The sequence below is a fragment of the Equus quagga genome, chromosome 5 (assembly GCF_021613505.1).
Source record: "Equus quagga isolate Etosha38 chromosome 5, UCLA_HA_Equagga_1.0, whole genome shotgun sequence".
Classification (NCBI taxonomy): Eukaryota; Metazoa; Chordata; class Mammalia; order Perissodactyla; family Equidae; genus Equus; species Equus quagga.
In genome coordinates, this window is record NC_060271.1 from 59533894 (window position 1) to 59555628 (window position 21735).

At 37.6% G+C, this 21735-nt stretch overlaps 1 protein-coding gene across 2 annotated transcripts in view; it reads left to right on the forward strand.

Annotated features, from left to right (window-relative positions):
- TMEM131 (transmembrane protein 131) overlaps window positions 1-21735 on the forward strand; it is a 221108-nt gene that overhangs the window by 147859 nt on the left and 51514 nt on the right. For both annotated transcript variants that reach the window (XM_046660693.1, XM_046660691.1), the window contains exons 8-17: window positions 300-380; window positions 2563-2713; window positions 2816-2872; window positions 3818-3879; window positions 12395-12503; window positions 16119-16227; window positions 17307-17460; window positions 17552-17722; window positions 19072-19182; window positions 19272-19406. In XM_046660693.1, the coding sequence (XP_046516649.1) occupies window positions 300-380; window positions 2563-2713; window positions 2816-2872; window positions 3818-3879; window positions 12395-12503; window positions 16119-16227; window positions 17307-17460; window positions 17552-17722; window positions 19072-19182; window positions 19272-19406 (1140 nt within the window). The remainder of the gene's footprint in view (window positions 1-299; window positions 381-2562; window positions 2714-2815; window positions 2873-3817; window positions 3880-12394; window positions 12504-16118; window positions 16228-17306; window positions 17461-17551; window positions 17723-19071; window positions 19183-19271; window positions 19407-21735) is intronic.

Sequence of the window (21735 nt, forward strand, 5' to 3'; positions counted from 1 at the left end):
GAAAAAATTTAAAAAGTATCCTATGGATGGATTTTTTAAAATTTAGTCTCTGAAAGAGCTACACTGGTTCTAAGTGTAATATTCAAAGTTATCTTGTTTTAAACCACCATTGCTTACACAGATGAGACACTGATCTAGTGATATGACATGGTACTTATACTGCTTTTATATCTGTAAACGTTTTTACACATTTTTTCTGATAAACAATTAGGGTGTCAAACTCATTTCTAGATAACAGCAAATCATTTGCGTTGAGAATTTGATTTTGAACTTAATCGTCATGTGCTCTTTTGTCACAGGTTGTAGAAATGTACTCTAGTGGAGGAGATCTTCACTTAGAACTTCCAACAGGTCAACAAGGAGGTACCAGAAAACTGTGGGTGAGTGCTAACATATTTTTCTCTCATGTGTGGTGACATAAAACCAATTAAATACACCAGAAAATACTTAGTTCTTTATCACCTAAAGAAATATGAGTGACTTTTCCTTAATTAGTTTCTTAATATTAAATTTATATCAAATATATGTGAAAATTGGAAGAGAGAGTGAGAAAAGTATAAGTAGTGATTTTTGGAAAGTGCATTGAACAAAATTGGTGGGAGCTTTAACCCACTATGTGGAAAGGAAGAGATTTCAACTCTTCTTTTTCAGAACATTGGTAAAGTTGCCTCTGAATCTAATCATCTGTAATGTGTGTTTTACGCTAATCTTAAAAAAAAGCACTACTGGGAAGGATCCAGTATGTTTTTGAAAGTAGAGAATTGAACGTTCAGACTTACTGTTGCTAGAGATGGCATTTTCAGAGGGAATGTAGTCAAGCCCTTGTGGTGACTTAGAAAACTTTAAATTCTTAAGTGATCTACATCCACCTTTAATACTGTTCAATATTTAACAATAGTTGTGTCAGTGCTTTAGAGAACCGCTTTTTCTTGGAGAATACTAGCAAATATTAACCAAATTAATCAATATATGGTAACTGCTTTATTTGTAAAGGTTCCTGCCCTAGGGCAGTTGGGGTTTTTTTTAGCATTGTTTACCATGCTTTAATCAAAGAGGGGAAAGACGACATAAATACACTTCTTGTACCAAGGTCACTCAAATCACTGCTCATCCATAATTGAAGATATACTGACTTTACCACTATGATTAAGTTCTAAAGACCAAAGTTTTCTGTATTAATTGCTCTGTTAAACACAGTTAGCCTCTTGATTTTGTCTTCTGACGAGTCTCAAACAAGGAAGGGAGGTAGAGGGGCATTTTTAGGTTGTTGACTTGAACATTTAGAAACAAATTTGTCAGTAATCTGGTTAACTCCTAAGATGTAGAAACACAGTAGCAGGTAGAAATATATAATGGACAGTCCATTTATATCCTTTCACAAAAATGTTTTACCTTGAAACTATGTTATTGTTCAAAAAGCCTTTGGGAGAAATAGTGTATAAAACAGTGCTTCCGAGAATTAACTGTAAGCTATTAAATTTGTATTGTAATTTTAGATAGAACAACTAAGAATTTACTATGAAATATAATTGATATCTAATAAACATAAGAGTTCACATTTCTGATTAGCTAAGAACTGTAAAGAATGGTAGCAGAGATAGCATAGTGTTTTAATACTCCCAGCAGCTACAAGAAAAGATAGTGGTTCTTATTCCCACAAACCTAGAGTAAGAAAAATGTCAGTTGGCCTTGACCTCACCCTCAGCCCCTTTCAGTGTACGTAAGAAAACCCCAGAGACCAAGTCAGCTCCCCAGCAATGGGGAAATGGACGGTGCATCTCTAGTGGCCAGGAGGGTTCCAATCACTTCTTTCCTACTTTGAGACTAAAAAATTAAGAGTAGAGGTAAGTGAAGACCAGTAAATTCTAAAACACAAGGATTTCCTAAAATATACTGAAAGGTGTGCAGAGAAATTGTAGTGGTCCCAAGGAAGCCAGATTGTTCTAAAACCAGGGAAAGAATTACATCTCAAAAAAAATTTTTATCAGTGAGTCTTCTTTCTAGTGTATCTATGAGTGTTCCCTCATTACAGGCCTTTAAATCTTTGCTATCTTACATGCTGAGAGCCTCACTGAATGTAACTGGTAAATTGTAAGTTGGCTTGGGAAGCTTTGTTAGGTTTTAAATGAAAGGAAATGGAGTCTAAGCTCTCTTGGTTATCATTTAAAGAGATTCCTGTAGACGTCTGGAAAAGCACTTCCCTCTGGTGGTGACATTTCTGTTAGTTAAAGAATTTCAGGACTGAATTGTATACCTAAGCATAACATTAAAGAATAACTGATTTTATTGATCAATTCTGCCTTTTAATGGGGATTTTGCAGCTGACAATTTGTTTTCAGATAATTTTATGTCTTTCACTTTGCTCAACTTCACATCCCATACTTCCTCAATTCTAAGATGCGCATTTTTTCACATCCTCCACAATTGGAGTGTGTGTTACAATCTGTGGAATATATTTAACTGGCAATGCATCTTTTAGTCGGTGTCATCTTATTCAGTAAACGATGGTGGTTTTGCGACATTACAAAAGCTGTGCTTCATTATGGTCTGTTAACTTGTCAGGAAATTCCTCCTTATGAAACCAAGGGAGTGATGAGAGCCAGTTTTTCATCTAGAGAAGCAGATAATCACACAGCCTTCATCAGAATAAAGACTAATGCTTCAGACAGCACAGAGTTTATCATTCTTCCTGTCGAGGTTGAAGTTACAACAGGTTAGTGGAAAACTGAAGGAAGTGCAAATTTGTTCGTTTTGTTTTCAGTACATCTTACTCTGGCAAAATGAAATATGATTGTTTACTTTTCTTTTTTCCAAGCTCCTGGAATTTATTCCTCAACCGAAATGTTGGATTTTGGTACACTACGAACACAAGGTAAAAAAAAAAAAAAGGAGACAGTGTCTTTGTAGGTTTTAAAAAGAAATCCCTATGTTCAGTGCTGAATGGTTCCACTTTCCACTTTAACTCCTTTCTAATTCAGCTTTGAAAAGTATTTCTCAGTGGGTTACATGATTTTGTGGAAATCTGCTTCTGGGAACTCAGAGCCCTCACAGGGTATCCCCCATTCCCCTGGGGGATACCACTGCTTACCAGGTGGGGAAGCAGAGTCATGGGGTAACTTACACAAAGTCTTCTAAAATGGAGGATTGAGGCAGAGAGTAGCTTCTGAGTTATCTAATCCAATTCCTCACCTATTCAGTTATACTGAATCTTTTTTAAATAGTAGAATAAAGGAAATAAAACTTTTTACTTCTGGATGTTTGTTTAGATATGGATTATTCAATTTCATTATAATGACAGCATGTTAAAAATTTGTCCCACATGGCCAGAGAAAGAATTCGAATTCTAAAATTGAAAACAACCCACTGGAGGATTTACTAAGGAAAAAGTAGGAGTACTTGTAATTTGGGATTTCTGTGGGCCGTATGTAATTAAAATTTGCTTGTTTAGGATTGAAGACCCATTTTTGAAGAGCACATTTGGTTTTAATATAGTTTCACACTCCACCTTATTAATTTGCTTCATAATGCTTTACTGAAACTAAAAGATTAGTAATAATGTCTAATTTCACTAAAAATTTTGTTTTGTTTTGTGATTTAGTTATTTAGGAGGGGGCAATTCTTGTAATGCACAGTGTGTTTATGAGTAAGGTGATTCCTACCTATAAGTTGGGTAGGGTCGCATTCTTTTCATTAATGTGATTGTCATTCTTTTTCACATTGTAGAATGGATTCAGTCTGATATCTAATAAGGTAAAGATTCTAACTTGCTATAAAGCACACCTTTTTAAGAAATATTTCTTTTCCTCAATTTTAACAGATCTACCAAAAGTTTTAAATCTTCATTTATTAAATTCAGGAACAAAAGATGTACCAATAACAGTAAGTTTTTACTTATTTTCTCCTAACTTATGTATTCTTTGTTTTTAAACTTATGACAAAGTTATAAATAATGAAACTCTTGCTCTAAAGGAATTCCATTTTGTGGTGACCTGGTGACACTTTGATTCTAAGTGTGATGTGAGAAACCTGTTCTGTTGTTCTGCCTCTAACCACCAGTATTTTAAGCATAAGAAGGAAAGTAGGCAGTCTTCTCCAAGCCAACTTTGAATGAAAGTTCCTGAGGTTCCTATTTAAGCAGAGTCATGTAAGAGGCCTGCGGAGTCTGATAAATCCTGGGATCTGTGTGCCATGTACAAAAAAAAAGGTTATAAGGATTCCATCAGGTTTGTTTGTTAGACTTAAAGTATGGGTAAGTAAAAAAAGAAAAAAGATTCGGGTGAGTTGGGAAGAGAAATAATAATGGTAGGTAATGGTAGAGTGCTGTTAACATTTGTCACAGCTATTGTGGTTACCCTAGATAGCACGCTGTAAACTAGGGTCCTCTCTTCCTCTCACACATACACACAGAGCAAGTGACTTTTATGCCTTATAGTGGAATTGGGGTGCCATTACATGATTTTAGGCAAAAAAAAAGAGACAGGGATATCCAAATTTTGCCTTGGCCTGCAACCTCACCTCCTGATGAGGTCCCCAGGATACACTCACAGGGAATAATGGAAAAGGAAAGCAGTACATTTTTATTATAACCTGTGCTGATGTCATAAACCTCAATTCAGGAAATTCTGATAAAATGAGGTAGATCAAACGGGCTTGAGTCTTAAGGGACCTTTGTCCATCCAAGGCCAAACCCAGAGTTTACCACTAGCTCGTGGAGTAGAGACCAAAAAGAGCAGAGTACACAAACCCTAAATGAGAAAGTGAGAGATGGTCATCCCAGGTAACCACATTTTAATGCATAGTGACCTTGCTCACAAGTAGGGTCATAGTCCAGGCAGTGTCCTGATATCTGATAGGATTTCTTCCTGCTGAGTAGAAGAGTTGGAGGAGGTTTAGGGTAATGGGGTCTGGTAGAGAGCTTCCGCCACTATACAGTGGGATTGCAATGACCCCACTTGGAGTTCCAGTATTAGGCAGGCTGTGATTCACACCGTGTTCTTCAGGGAGGTCTTCCAGGGCCCAGGGCCCTTCCACAGATGACAAGGAGCAGCTTCTTTGACTTAGCCGTCCTAATACCATTGAAACAAGATGCCAAATCAATGAACAGCAGTATTAAATCTCTTGTTTTTTGTTATTTTTCTTCTTAAATAGCAACCTTAGTGTCTATGTTTGTATATGCTTGCTTTCAAAAATATATTCGTTTTTTTGATTCACTGACTTGCTTGATTCTTTTGTTTTTTGATTGGCACCTGAGCTAACAACTGTTGCCAATCTTCTTTTTTTTTTTTTTCCTGCTTTTTGTCCCCAAATCCCCCAAGTACATAGTTGTATAGTTCAGGTGTGAGTCCTTCTAGTTGTGGTATGTGGGAGACCGCCTCAACGTGGCCTAATGAGCAGTGCCATGTCTGCACCCAGGATCTAAACCAGCGAAACCCTGGGCCACCGAAGCGGAGCGCTTAAACTTAACCACTCGGCCACAGGGCCGGCCCCATTGATTCTTTTTTTTCTCATTCAGTTTTTTGAATGATTGTAATCAAAGTCTCTGTGGAATTCAAACTATCAGCATATCTTCCAGTAATGACCTGTTACATAAGAAAATATTACAGGGAATATTTCTATTGTACAGTTTCTTTGTAATTTCTATTTATAGCAATAATTCTATTCTTCTGAAAAATACATAATGCTGATTGTTACTACTGTATTGAGGGGTTAGTGATTGGTTTTGGCTCCTTAATCTGTATTGAAATTTTCACTAGTCTACAGAAAAGTAAGCAAAATAAGAACAATATAAATGTCATAAAAGTATGAGTGTGTATATGTTAATATAAAATTATAAACACCCTTTCTAGAAAAGCACTATTCTGCAATAATGTATTTGTTTCTTTGTTTGACATTAAAATATCTGTTATTTTATGAATAAAGGTAGTAGGTATTTGTTTTTTTATAGAATGAGTGGGGAACTGTTCCCTTGTCTTCTTTTTTTGGGAAGAGTTTGTGAAGAATTGGTATTAATTCTTCAGATGTCTGGTGGAATTCACCAGTGAAGTCATCTGGGCCTGGGCTTTTCTTTGTGGGAAGTTTTAAAATTACTACTTCATTCTCTTTACTTGGTGTAGGTCTATTCAGACTTTCTATTTCTTTTCACATCAGTTTCAGTAGTTTATGTCTTTCTAGGAATTTTTTCATTTCATCTAAGTTTTCTAATTTGTAGGCATACCATTGTTCATAGTATTCCCTTATGACACGTTTTCTTTTCTGGTGAAGTAGATAGTAACATCCCATCTTTCATTCTTGATTTTAGTAATTTGGTTTTTTTCTATATTTAAAAAAATTTTTTAACCAGTCTAGCTAAAGATTTGTCACTTTTGTTGATTCCTTCAGAGAACTAACTTTTGGTTTTGTTAATTTTCTCTATTCGTTTTTCTTTTTTGACATTAAAATATCCTTTATTTTATGAATAAAGGTAGTAGATAATAGGAAATTCTCCTCCTCCCCCTGCCACCAGCATCCTCACATTTGCAAAATAAAAGGTTAGAAAACTTCTGTTAGACTTCCCTCCGCCTCCAGAAGTACCCACACACACATTTTAGACTTTGCCAGTGAAATGGAAAGGCCCGAGAATCACTGCTGTGTGTTAACATTTTAAAATCTTACTTTATACCTAGAATTGTGACTCTTTTTGTTCAGAATTTTCTAGGTTAGTATATCGGAGTTTCCTCTGTAAGAGAGGGTGATTTGTCCTGCGAGATTTGTCCAGGTTGCATTGGCCGTAACCTGCTTAGCTTCTTTGAACTTTTTGATGCTGGATTCTCCTTTAGCCCAGTTGGCTACATGGAGCACATTTACTGTAGACGTGGTAATGGCTGCACACCTTTCTTCCCAGCCCCGTCCTTCTCATGTGCTCAGGTCACTGTCCTCTGCAGAGGAAGCATCTGGAAGCACAGCTTCCCGGCAGCATTTGGAGATTCCTCTTTAGCTGTGGATGGCGGTGCATTGGCCTATGGGGCAGACACTGGCTGTTGGTAGATCCCCCTGCCTTTGCCTCAGTTTGAGACATCAGATCATTTTTATTTTTCGTGTGTTCTGCGTGCTGTCTGTTACTGGCCTCTTCAAGGGTCTGTGGGATACCGTTGTGCAGAGCAGGGTCAGGGTGGGAACTTTCGTGCTTCTTGGGCGGACTTCAGTCTTGCAGTCACTGCTCCAAATGTGAGGGTTTAGAGATTTGATGGGAAAGTGCTTTTACTTAGCCCAAGCCCTCTGGTCTGACTTTTCACATACAATGAATGGACCAAAACAAGTGTCTTTTTCAATAGACATTTTCTAAAAACATGAAATTAGCAATGAATCCTAAGAATGCAAATAAAAAAAAAAGTAGTATTCAATTCATTTATGACGAAGAATTAGATCATGTTCCTCCTTTTCTCTCTTATTAAGGAGTTTGAGGATACATTATAAGTGAACATTTTTGCTCTTTCTGTGGGTCAGGCACTATGCTAGCATCTTTAACATGGATTACCTGATATATTACAACAATCCTATAAGGTACACAGGTCCTAGTTTTCCAAATAGGGAAAATGAGTCAGAGATTTTTTTTTTAATGACTTATTCAACCATAAAAACTCAAAAGTTCTGTGAAAATAAATTAGGTATATAATGACACTAATCAAGTCTTCATGAACCTATCAATTTAACTTTGTATTCAATATTTCTATTAAAAACCTATTGATCTAGGTATATGTCTATAGATCTACTTCTGTATCTACCTTTGTATGTATTTTTTCTAATATCCAAAGCCTACACTCTGCCCGTGTTTTGGTAATTTTTGTGGCATTTCCTCCTTCATTCATCTCTTCATTCATTCATTCATTCATTCAATAAATATTCAGTGAGCATCAACTATATGCCAGCTTCTATGCTGAGTACTGAGAACACAGTGAATCAGACAACCACGGCTCCTGCCTCTATCGAGCTCTCTCTTCAGCTGGGAGATAGACAACAAACAAGGATGCAACAGAATTGTAAATGGAACCAAGTTCTCTGAAAGAAAGACACAGAATGGTGTGGAAGCTGGGGAGGGAGCTGGTTTAGAAGGGTTGTCTATGAGGAGCTGACATTTGAGGTAGTAACTGACAAGTAAGAAGTGGGCACCCGTAAGAAAAGCTGGCAGACCAATGTTCCCAGCAAAGGGACCAGCAAGAGCAAAGGCCCAAGGCAGGAACAGCTTTGAGTGGGAGACACGAAGGGATTGAGTGTAAAAGGTGAAGGCTAAACAGTCAAGCGGGGCTCCCTGGACTCTGGAAGGTGTTGAGGTTTTCTTGTAAATCCAATGGGAAATCATGGAATTTTCAGCAAGGAGTGACATCATCTGATTTATGTGTGGTGAAAGGTCACTGTGGCTACTTTGTGGAGAATGAACTATGGAAGGTTGGAAATGTGTTGCAGTGTCCACTTGAGACGTGATGGTCACTTAGACTTCTTGCCTTATCGGTCAGGGGAGAAGGCTGTCTACCATGGAAACTGAGTTTTAAGAGAGTTTCCTAAGGTTTTTTCTGTATTTTTCTGCATAATATGCCAGACTTAAAGACTGATGCATTTTTAGCAGGGTCGATACATCCCTCCATTTGACAAATATATAGAATTTTTAAGATGGGCTAAGCAGCGCTAGAAGCTGGAGGTTTTCTATTTTTTTTTTTTTCTCTGAGGAAGACTGGCCCTGAGCTAACATCCGTGCCCATCTTCCTCTACTTTATACGTGGGACGCCTACCACAGCATGGCTTTTGCAAAGTGGTGCCATGTCCGCACCCGGGATCCGAACCCCCCTAACCCTGGGCTGCTGAAGTGGAACGTGCGCACTTAACCACTGCACCACTGGGCCGGCCTCTGGAGGTTTTCTTAAAATTCCACTTCAGGGAATTCAGAGTCTCTTCGTCTTTCTAAATAGAGGGCTACTAAAGCAAGCAGCAGCAAGTACAAGTTCCTCACCTGTTAATGGACAAAATGACCAGGTTCAAGCCTTCCTGACATCGACTATAATGCAACTTTGAGGACATGGTTTTCCCAAAATTTGCGGAACATTCATGCTACATAAATGATGGAATAAGTTTACCTGAGATGTCTAAAGAGGAACATCTGCGTGAAGTTTCCTTGCTAATAGATAAATAAGAATCACAGAGGTACTTAGTAATTTTACCGACATCAACTTGATAGGAGCTTTAGCGAATTTGTACACCTACTGTTAAAAACACAATTGTTATATACTGAAAGGTTATTTTCCTTGCTTGCTCGAATGTTTTGTAAATGATTGCAGAATGTTCTGAGCCCTTGAGTCTCACTTGAGAGTTACTCAGCATCAGCGGGTATGAATGTCATGAGAAAAGGCTGGAACTATATTTAGAACATAAGCAAGCTGCCTTTCCTGGGAATCTTGCCATACTTTTTCCACTTCTTGATTATCTTTAAGTAAGCAATAGTTAGTGACTGATACTAAACAGATTGTTAGTGTAAATATGCTTATTACAAGTTAATGATTACATATTATTTGTCATTTAAAGCCACCAAAATGAGCCAACTATTTAAGTGTTTTGTTTGTTTTGCTTTGTTTTTATTTCCTTGGAAAAAATGGATTTTAACTGATTTTAGGGGGGGTTTAATAATAAGTGAACAATTCAGACAATTTGTATAAAACATGTTGACTGAATAGTTGCTTCCTATTAGTGCAACATATTTTAAGGAAATAATACTGAATATAAAGTTTTCCTCTGGTAAGGAAAATCTTAAAGTGGTGTGTTTCATGTGAGAGAAACATTTTTTCCCATCGACTATTCTAAGCTCTTACTACTTACAGTGACTATATTTTAATAAATACCATTGCGTAGCTGTTTCTGGCATGGTGTTGTGCAGGCTGAGAACACTCAGAAAGCATGTGGCTGTTACTGATGAACTGCCGCTCAACGTCTTTAAGCTGGTTTGACCATTTCCATTGCTGCTCTGTCGTAGTCAGTGGAGCAGACGAAAGAATTACAAGCCGTATCTGTGACTGTCTTCCACAAACTACAAGGCTTCGTGATCATCGTTATGATCATCTCTCTAACAAATCTTGACCTCAGGATAAAAGTGGCTAATTTAAAAAAACATGAAAATTAATGGAATCACAATGTTTTGTAGATAGATGGAGTCTTAGAAAATAATCCAATCCCCTAGCGTTTTGCAGGTGGGAAAATTAGGTCCAGAGTAGATGGGCCGTTTAAGCTCACGTTCTAGTTAAATAGTTAATAATCTTTTGTTGCATAAACTGGTCTCTATGGGGTTGTCACATATACTACTGTACTACTTTCCTTTCCTTTGGAAAAAGTATTAGTATAGTAGTATAATGAAACCAAACTAAACTTTCTCCAGTTTGTAGTATATTTTGCAGTTCAAATTGCTTTGTTTTATTGTTCAAAAATAATACACGCACACACATACTGACATACAGCCCTTCAAGGAATGAAGAGATTTGTACTTTGAATGATTGCTAATAACAGCGAGTGTATGGATAATAAATACATTGGTATAAACAGATCAACTCACAGCCCCAGGCAGATCCAAAGCAAATGAGAAGGCATTCTCAAGGAAGAAAAGGGAAGAAAGGTAGAAGGGTCAAAATGCTAAGCGAGCCTGAGGCAAGAGCTAAAAGCCGTTAAGATTTCCAGCACATCGGGGCAGCCTGGTGGCGCAGTGGTTAAGTGCGTGTGTTCTGCTTCTCGGCGGCCCGGAGTTCGCCGGTTCGGATCACGGGTGCAGACATGGCACTGCTTGGCAAGCCATGCTGTGGTAGGCGTCCCACATATAAAGTAGAGGAAGATGGGCACGGATGTTAGCTCAGGGCCAGTCTTCCTCAGCAAAAAGAGGAGGATTGGCAGTAGTTAGCTCGGGGCTAATCTTCCTCAAAAGAAAAAAAAAGGATTTCCAGCACAGAAAACTACAGAACCATCCTTAGGGCCATCATTCCAGGCCCAGGAAAGACTTGCTAAGAACTGAGGACTAGCCAGCAGAGGGAAGGAAGATGCTCTGCCGACTGGGCATAAAAAGCAGTACCTGTGATTAGTATGTAATCAACTGTGTTCCCTTTGAATCACAGACACAATGCAAAAGGGGCAGTTTTTCTTCACACTCTTCTCAGGTGTCTCTTGCGCCTTCAAGGGTCTGCCCTTCGTTCAGTTTAGGCAGATGCCACCTTTATAAATGAGCTGAGAGGGTGGGCGGGGAGCCAGGGGGTAGAAGCCAGTGACCTGCAGGCATCTGACGGCACCCACCTTAGCTGGCATGCCTGATAAGTCTCACGGAACAGAACTGTTCTGAAACGTCAGTCTTTGACAACAGGTCTATAAAGCCTCTAAAAATTCCAGAAGGGTTTTAAGACCAAAGTAGGATCCTAATTGCATTCTAGTGGAAGATTTTTGATCATGATTTGTGTACAGTACCACAGTTTCATTAATACATGTTTGGGCAGTAGGATACCAGGTGAAGGACACCTGGTTTCCAGTTTTGCCTCTTGATGCCTAGCTATTGAAACATCGCTCAGCGTCGCACGGTCTCTTCATCTACAAAATAGGCGTGGAGCTTGGGATCTTTCGAATCCCTTGCAGTGAAAAATGCTTTGTGTCAGGAAGGATAATTGATAAAAAAGTAACCGCACCTTAAAATGTATCTATTTTTTAAGCTTGCTCCAAAAGTGTAAGCTTTTACTGTCTTTTTGTTATTTTGGGTTTAGTTGTTTGAATAGAAAGATCTTATTTTTTAAGTTTGAAGTATTCTGATCTCTTCCATGTTGCACAGTGCCACAGTCCACCCCACTGCTCAGTCCACAGCCGGGAGCACAGCCCGGCCTCTCGACAGCCCCGCCCCGCTCGCACAGGCGCCCCCTGGAGAAGTAGAGAAAACACCATTAGAAATGGGATCTGCAAAGTCACCTTGGCAAAGGGGCACCAGCTCCAAATTCATGTTCATTCTTCATCTTCACAGAGTCAAGATGTTACATTTAGCATTGTGAATTTCTTTGAGGGGGACCTTATCATAAATCTTCCTGTCTTCTTCTCTTCGTACACTGTACGAATTAAGCATTTGTTTAGAAAATAAATACCTTTTTCCTATTATTTTGTATTCATACCCAGTGTACTAGTTTGTCTTTAGATTGTTATCTTCATTTGTTTATCAGACATTTTTCCTCTGGTCATGATTTTATTTCATAAAGATACTCTAATGAAATTTATTTGCAGTTTTTCCATTTTGGCCTACTCCACTTAAAAGGAACACCTAAAGTTACACTTTTTGAATTTTGATTCTGCTTTACTTTCCAGTATAATGTAACTGAACCATTAGACTAAAATACTGCTATATATATTTTTCTTTTTGCAGAGTGTTCGACCTACACCACAAAATGATGCTATAACGGTACACTTTAAACCAATTACATTAAAAGCTTCAGAAAGTAAATATACCAAGGTTGCAAGTATTAGTTTTGACGGTAAGAATTCAACTTTTTCTCTCTATTAGAGTGGTCTTATTTTGATAAACTAGAAGACATCTGTGTTGACATCCTTACGTAGAAATCCAGACCGTTTCACAATCAGATTTTATATTACTGCTTTGGTTGATTTTTTTGTTAACTGTCACAGACTCTTCTTTGTTTCATAAAGGATAATATCATAAGTTCATAAACCTAAATTAATATTAGCAAGTACATTAGGATTGGAATTACATTTTCATAATTTGGCCTCTTTCACGTATATATCTACTAAACTTTGCCTTAATTATGAAGTCATTAATTTTTATAATTGAGTGATAATATATTTGAGTTTCAAAAGCACATTTGAATTTGAAAGAGAAATAAATTATTCTCTGTAACATTTTCATATATTGGCTTTTATAAACATGACAGATAGTCCTGCCTAAGCTAAAAATAATCTTTATGATAAAATTGTCAAATTAGATAACTATTATTTCAAACATTTGTGTATTTTGACATTTGAAATGTTAACCCAGACTTTAACATATTTTAATAGCATATTTTTATTCAGTTTTTCCCGCTTTACTAGAACATTTGTTGAATTTGCTGTCACAACATTTTTAAAATAGTGACTTAATGGCTGTTTAACCCATATATGTAATTAAATTTAACGAGAACTGAAACTTGGAACAGGGCTTTTCTCTCCCCATGTGAGTGAGTCTCCCTGAAGCTTCAAGCTTGACTTTCTGATAAAACCACCTCTGCTCATAGTCCACGTTGCACCGCTGGACTCATCAGAAGCGAGCATTTGATCACTGGGCAAGCTGCTGAGTGCAGCAGGATGCGGGGCACTCTGCACAGTGTTGTGAAGGCAGCTGTGCTCACTCCTTGCATGTGGAGAGTTCTGGGGAGGATCTGGGCCACCTGCACAGCCCGGGTGCCTGCTTCAGTATCATCCCATGAGCTCAGAGAAAACTCCCGAAGAAATCAAGATTAAACATGAGGCATACTTCATAATCCAGTTATCAAGAAATAGTATTATAGAAGGTTTTGATGCCACAGTTATTTCCAAATCTGTGATAAATTGTCTGCTGTGTTGCTAAGATACTAGAGTCATGACCACCGGTATGAGTATCAGCAGGTACATTCTCTTCACTGAGAAAGAGAACAGCCAGCCAGTAGTAATTCTTGACCCCCAGAACAGTTAGGACCCCCCTTCTGGTAAACGCAGGGGATAGGGGAGTGCGTCCTGGGGACACTTGTGCCCTTTGTTCTCCCACACGCTCTTCTCCAGCTCCTCTGTTGACAACCCAGTGAATGCGTCCATCCTTGAGATGAGTAATGTCAGTAATGTTGGTTCTTCTGAGATCATAGACTCTAAAAAAGTGTTTTTTAAAGAAATTGTGTAAAATCCAGTACAAAGACAAAGGGAAAGCATCTTTTAAAGCAAGTGCTACATTTCTTATGCATGGTTTTTACTATCATGGGAAAATCCCTCCACCTTCCACTTCCCACCTCCCCACCCCCACCCCAGATTCCAATGCAAAATGCCACTGAGATGCTGTGAAAATCAGTCAGGAAATGTGTGTTTTACTTAATGTTTAATATTTTCAGAATGTGCCAAATATATGAACTCTGCAGTGTTCACTTTCCAAGCAAACATCTTTCTCATCAAGTCACTATTTTTATCATTTTTAACTGAATTTTCTTGAGGTTTTTGACCACTTCATTTGCTAAAAGATAACTTGATAAGTTACTATGAAATGCCTAAGTTCTGGCCATTGTGATCAGCCTTACGTCAGAATAAACAGCAAAAAATTAAAAGCATCCAGAAATGGCTATACAGTAGTCTCCCCTTATCCACGGTTTCAGTTACCCATGGTCAATCTCAGTGTGAAAACAGTAAATGTAAAATTCCAGAATAAACAATTCGTAAGTTTTACATTGTGCACCATTCTGAGTAGTGTGATGAAATCTTATGCCATCTCACTCTCCTGCCCTAGACGTGAGTCATCCTTTGTCCAGCGTGTCCACACTGTATACGCTAACCTACCCTTTAGGGACTTGGTAGCTGTCTGGGTTATCCGATGGACTGTCGAGGTGTGGCAGTGCTTGTGTTCAGGTCACCTTTATTTAGCTTAATAATGGCCCCAAAGCACAAGAGTGGTGATGCTGGCAATTCAGATGTGCCAAAGACTAGTTATTGTTCTTTAATCTCTTACTGTGCCTACTTTATAAATTAAACTTTATCATAGGTATGTATGTATAGAAAAAAACACAGTATATATAGGGTTTGGTACTATCCACAGTTTCACCCATCCACTGGGGGTCTTGGAACATATACCCTGTGGATAAGGGGTGACTACTGTACAGCAAGCAGAAAGAAATGAGGCTTAATGGGAATTTAAAAAATCTGAAGTCACCATCTACATAGCCACATACTAGATGTCATACCATTTTTTTATTGTTCTTTTTTGTGCTAAAAGTTGGATAACACACATTTGCAGAATTCACATATAAATTCTTCTCTTAAATAGAAGTATTCATGAAGTACTTTACAGGTCATAAAGATAAATATCTTCTTTATTTGCTTTGAAAGGAACAGCTAATGGGTACCCAGATTGGATACAGCTGAATCTATTTCTGTAATTCCAGATGAAATTATTCACAACTGCTACAAAATTTAAAGGTTTTACTTCATCTGTGAGGACAACATGATAGCAGACAGGGTATATGTCTCCTCTTATACTATGAGTTAGGGTTGGCTAATATAAGAAGTCAGAGTTCAACTCTTGACATTGCTTACACCATGGTACATTTTATTGGTATTTATAGCAAGACTCTAGCCATACAAGGAATGTTATTTCTTTGGGTTTTTTTTCAAACCTGAGCTAACATCTGTTGCCAATATTTTTTTTTTCCTTCTCCCCAAAGCCCCCCAGTACATAGTTGTATACTCTAGTTGTGAGTGCCTCTGATTGTTCTGTGTGGGGCGCTGCCTCAGCATGACTTGATGAGCGGTCCTGTGTCTGTGCCCGGGATCCAAACCTGCGAAACCCTGGGCCAGTGAAGCTGGAGCATGCAAACTTAACCACTCGGCCACAGGGCTGGCCCCCGGAATGTTATTTCTTAAATACAGCTGTAGACCAGCAGTCTTAAATGGGGGCACTTCGATTGTCACAGCTGGGGGTGCTACTGATAGCTTAGCAAGTAGAGGCTCGGGGTGCTGCTAAACGTCCTACAATGTACAAGACAGTGCCCCACCCCCAGCAAAGAATTAATCTGGCCTAAAATGTTAATAATGCCAAAGTTGAGAAACCCTGCTGTAAGTAAAGCCAAAGCTTATGGCTATAGAGAAGTAGCTGAAATAAAGTATTTTTCCTCCTGACTTGTGTTTACTTGCTAATTCCCTATCTGTTTATCCCATACCAAGAAAATTAAAACATTTTTCCTTTTTGTATGAAAAATTTGATATTTGGTTTAAAATGTTGTAAAAGTATTCTGTTTGCCAATTTGAAAGCTCAACTTTCTTTCTAAGATTTTGTCAGTCCACGTGAAGTCACTCTCATACTCCTCTCTGTAAAATCTTTAGTGGCAAAAGGTGACGGAGATTATTTTTTTGCTTCCTTTCAGCCTCAAAAGCCAAAAAGCCATCTCAGTTTTCTGGGAAAATAACTGTTAAAGCAAAGGAAAAGAGTTATTCCAAACTAGAAATACCATATCAAGCAGAAGTTTTAGATGGGTGAGTTTCTCTTTAAAATATGCTTTATAACTTTTTACTAATCAATAAGTTCTGTTTTCCTACTCATTGACCTTAGCAGCAGTAGTAGCCAACTTCACGTAAACTCCACGGAATTATTATTGAAAGAGCAACTTCAACTATAAAGGAGAAAAATCTCCTGTATTTTATTTTTTACTCTTTTAGAAGAAAAAGGTAAATGGAATCATATGATATGAGCTTTAGTGAAGTCTTAATGATTTATTAATGCAGTAGAAAAATGAATCTATGATTTTTAAATGATATTTAAATCATTTGAGCTATTTCCCTTCTGTAATTTTTTTGTATTCAAGTGGTTGTGGCTTGCTCTTAAAGTGTATTGTCACTTGAAAAAAAAAATCATTTACATTCCTTTATAAACTCATAAACACTGTCTAGAATTACGTCTTTTTGTAAATGAGCAGTAACATACATAGTTCATTTTCTGATTATACTTTAACCAATAATAGTTAATATCCAGCTTGGTAGGGACTCATTTTAACAAAGCTGTTTATGATGGACATTTTTTTTTAAGTAGCTTAAAACTTTTTCCTTTAATACGGTCTTGATTTTAATTGTTTAATTACATATAATTAGTAGAGAATTGTTCTTTATATTTCAGTTTTTTTTTTTTTTTAAAGATTGGCACCTGAGCTAACAACTGTTGCCAATCTTCGTTTTTTTTCTTCTTCTTCTTCTCCCCAAAGCCCCCTAGTACATAGTTGTATATTCTAGTTGTGAGTGCCTCTGGTTGTGCTATGTGGGATGCTGCCTCAGCGTGGGCTGATGAGCGGTGCCATGTCCCTGTCCAGAATCCAAACCGGGGAAACCCTGGGCCACAGAAGCAGAGCGCACAAACTTAACCACTCGGCCATGGGGCTGGCCGCTAAATTTTGTTTTAAATCGTGTGGTCAATCACTAAAATATCTAAGGTTCTAATTCTCTAATAACAGTCCTTAATGCTAAACATAAATTATCACTCAGAACAAAAGAACTTGGATTTTAAATTAACATATGGAAATAAAAATGGTTTATTTTGTTCATGTTTTTGTTTTTTCAAATAGTTATTTGGGATTTGATCACGCTGCAACATTATTTCACATCCGAGACAGTCCTGCAGATGCTGTGGAAAGGCCAATTTACCTTACAAACACTTTCAGTTTTGCGATCCTCATTCATGATGTGTTGCTACCAGAAGAAGCCAAAACAATGTTTAAAGTATGTCTGGGAACCTCATACTTTTATTTTTACTGATCTACCAAATAGATGATGCTGACACGTTGTTTTTTTCTCTCCCATCATTTCCTAGGTTCACAACTTCAGCAAACCAGTCTTAATTCTTCCAAATGAGTCGGAATACATTTTTACTCTGTTTTTTATGCCATCCACATCATCCATGCACATAGATAACAATATTTTACTTATTACCAATGCTTCTAAATTTCATTTACCTGTGCGGGTATATACAGGCTTTTTAGATGTAAGTATGTTATCTACCTTTAAAATTTATAACTCTCTGCCTATCTTTTGTGTTTTCAGGTATTATTAGGCAATCATGTTGCACACTCTTAAATCTTGCCATTTTCTGTGCTGTACAAGTTGGTCTAATTCCCGCCTGGTCAGTACTTCCAGGATAACTGGTTTTCACCCTTCCCAGCAGTCGTCTCTCCTCAGGATACAGTTGATTCCTCTAGTTACAGCCTCCACTTCGATCTTTTCCACATTCTGCCTTCTCTTGGCTTTGCTTTTATTTATTTATTTACTTTTGAGGGAGATTAGCCCTGAGCTAACATCTGCCACCCATCCTCCTCTTTTTTGCTGAGGAAGACTGGCCCTCAGCTAACATCCGTGACCGTATTCCTCTACTTTATATGTAGGATGCCTGCTACAGCATGGCTTGACAAGCGGTGCGTGGGTCCGCACTTGGGATACGGACCGGCAAACCCTGGGCCGCCGAAGTGGGATGTGCAAACTTAACCACTGTACCACCGGGCCAGCCCCAGCTTTGCTTTTAAATTGTTACATTCTTGGGGAAGAGAAAAAGAAACTAAATGGAAGAAAAATAATAAGCAGAAAAAAAATAATGCATGGAGGGTCAAGAGGGAACTGTGTAGGGAAGAGATGACCAAAACCAGGAAATATCAGGATGAAGAAAAGAACCAGGTAATAAAGATGAAAGTAAGGCAGGAGAGCTGCACAATTGAATAGTAATCTAAATACGGCACAGAAGGAAAGAATAAAGGTGTTTCTAGTACAGAAAATAAGCCAGGAAAAAAAAAACTCTGAACAAAACTGTCCCCAGAGTAATCAATGAAAGAAGTTTAGATCAGAAACGAAACTGCTAGAAAAGAGAAAAAGAAAATTAGAACATATGGAAATGTACTTCTCCAAAAAGCCAGCATCAATAAGAATTTCAGAGCTGGAAGGCCCTTCACTGTTATCCTGCTCCTTCTTCATTTCTTTTGCCTGAATGATCACCTTTCCATAGCTGCTTTCCTGAAGGCATGGCACTGCCTGAGACCCCGGACTCTTTGCCCAGTTCCCTCAGGCTCCCCCTCACCCCTCCTGGTGCCTTCACCACCTGCTGCTTTCATGTGCCTTCAGAGGAGAAATAGTTGTTCCGTGGAGGCCCTGAGTGTTTCATTTGTGATTACTCAAAATATTTTCATTGTGCAAAGTTCTTAATTATATTTTATATGTGTCTGTATATGTGTATATTTACATAAAATATAGGAGCCTTTGTATATCTTAGTATAGTTATTTTCTCTTGATAATGTTCTTTTACATAAGTATAATTTTGTTTAATCTCGTTCTTTTATATCTTTCCAGTACTTTGTATTACCTCCCAAAATAGAGGAACGTTTCATAGATTTTGGCATACTGAGTGCTACAGAAGCAAGTAATATTTTATTTGCAATTATAAACAGCAATCCAATTGAGGTAAAAAAATCTGTTTTTATTCTAAATCACATCTAAGGATTTTATGCTAGTGCTACAATAATCGCTTTCATGTCTTTCTCTTTTTTAAGTTGGCTATAAAAAGTTGGCATATCATAGGAGACGGTTTATCAATAGAACTCGTAGCTACTGAAAAAGGCAACAGAACTACAATCATTTCAAGCCTTCCAGAGTTAGAGAAATCCTCTTTATCAGACCAGTCCTCAGTAAGTAAGCTTTCTTATTGTTTGCTTAAACTTAGATGTATGTCTAAACCCCAAAAAAAGACTTGCTGTGTCGCAGGCTTCAGCTAACACATTTACGAAATTCACAATAGCCTTGGGTATTTGATATCGAAAGGGGCTTGTAGGTAATTTACTTCAACCCCCTCCTTTTATGACAAAGGCACTCGAAACTCAAAGGGGTTAAGTTCTACCTTGTCATAAAATGTTCTATAACAGGCAAAATTTAAATGATACTTTTGTAATTCATGTTGTTATAGGAGAAATTTCCATAGTGTAGTATTAAATGAACCCTAAACTAACATAGTTTAGTACTTAACTAACCCTGTGTTCATTGAATTTACTGGGCAAAAGAGATAGTCCTCCCCATTGGTGGAAGGTATTTTCAATTATATGGTAATAGTTCTGGCCCACTTTCTGTACTGATGAGAAGAGAGTGTCAATGAGGTAAACATTGTTTGAGCCCTACCCATGTACTGTCACTCTGTCTTATTAATACATGCAGTGGTCATAAAAGAGCACAAAACAAGAGAAAATAAATGTGTCGCTCTAAGCCCTCAGCCCTACTGAAGAGAGAACTTGAAGTTTATATCTGCTCACGACAGGGTTAGCAGAATAGCCTTGTGGGAGGAGGAGCATGACAGATGTCATCTGTGGGTTAGGAGAGAACTTCTTGCAACAACTTTACGGAAGAAAAAGCAAATGTCCTGAGACACAGAGATTGTTAACAAACGCACTTCCGTGGAATGCCATAGGTTATAAAAGTTGATTTAAACATTTTATGCTGGAGGACCCCCCCAAAGCAGGTTTTTTGGAGTGCAGTTTGGCAATGTACGCCACTCCAGGGAATTCTTCCCATGGAACTAATTTAAAGAGCCAAAAGCTATGAGAATGAAGATTTTTGTAATAGCTTTGTTAATAATTCCAAATAACTGGAAACAGCCAATGCATGAAGTAAATCTTGATTTTATGATTGAATATTGATGCAAATAAAAAATTGAAAATATGATTGCATGTAGAAACTTGGAAAAGGATTTATGAGAAAGTGGGAAATCGTACTAAATAATATTTTAATTGCAGCTATGTGACATTCAAGCTACATAATCAGATATTTGTGAATAGTGGTAGATTTATGGGTGATTACATTTTAAATAATTTATAATGTTTAAAATTTGATTCAGAAATAAAGCCTCCTTTTAAAACAAAAAAGGAAATGCCTATGAGAAGTAATATTTGTCACTCCAGCTGAGATTTTATTTTTAATACAAAGAGAATGCTGAAAAAGGGTAATAATGAGACCAGCCATTAATGTGTTCCTTTCAACAATGAAGTTAGAGTAAACTTGTATGTATATTTAATTCCAGATGGTTGAATTATAGTTTCCTAATAAGACATTATAAATTAATAATGTTAGAAATCTGGATCCTTTCCTAGCACTAAATAGTATGCGTTAACACATACTATTTAAATTTGAGAGATCCATACAACATACATAAAACCTGTTTGACAATTTAGGTCTTAGAATTAGCTTTTAAATAAAGCTATAAATATAAAAACGAGAGACAGAAAGATGAGATCATTATTATGAACCCTTACTTAAAATAAGACGTTGTAGTGAGTTGCCAACTTCAAAATAGCAGAATGATTTTTTTTAAGTATGTAATTCCTAAACTTTCAACAGTTTTCCCAAAAGCCAAACTTAGGAACTAAATTGGCATCCTGTTCCTTATATTGCCAACAATTCTCTGTGCTCTTCAGACTCGTGTTCTGATTTTGGGTAGTCAGGAGTCACAATGAAACATTAGAATTGCACAGAACCAAGGCAGAAATGCTTCGAAAAGAGAGAAGTGAGTATGTTTGGTGTGTCAACATTTATTTTGAGGTAAATGTGCATTCTAGACAAAATACAACTACTAATAACTAAAGTACAGCTTCATAAATTGAATTTCATGTTTTTTGGATATTTCACAGTTGAAGAGAGTAAATGCCAGAAACAGCAAATAGCTTGAGAAAACAAATAAGATCCCCGTTCTTCTTTCAAATTGTTATTGCTTAACCCTTCTTTCTGTGATTCTTGATGTTCACATGACCCAACCTCTCTTACTCTGAAGGTATGATTATTAACATGACAGAGTTAAATTCAGAACTTGAAGCAGAACCAACTCGTTATGGACTTGTGCCCTGCTGTGGCCAAGGGGTTGGTGGAAGACTGTGTCCCTCTATTCGAGCCATCACCCTGCTTTGGCCATTCAGCCACATGGCTGGTATGTGAGGACCATTGCCCTCCCCACCTTGGCAGCCAGAAATGTGACTC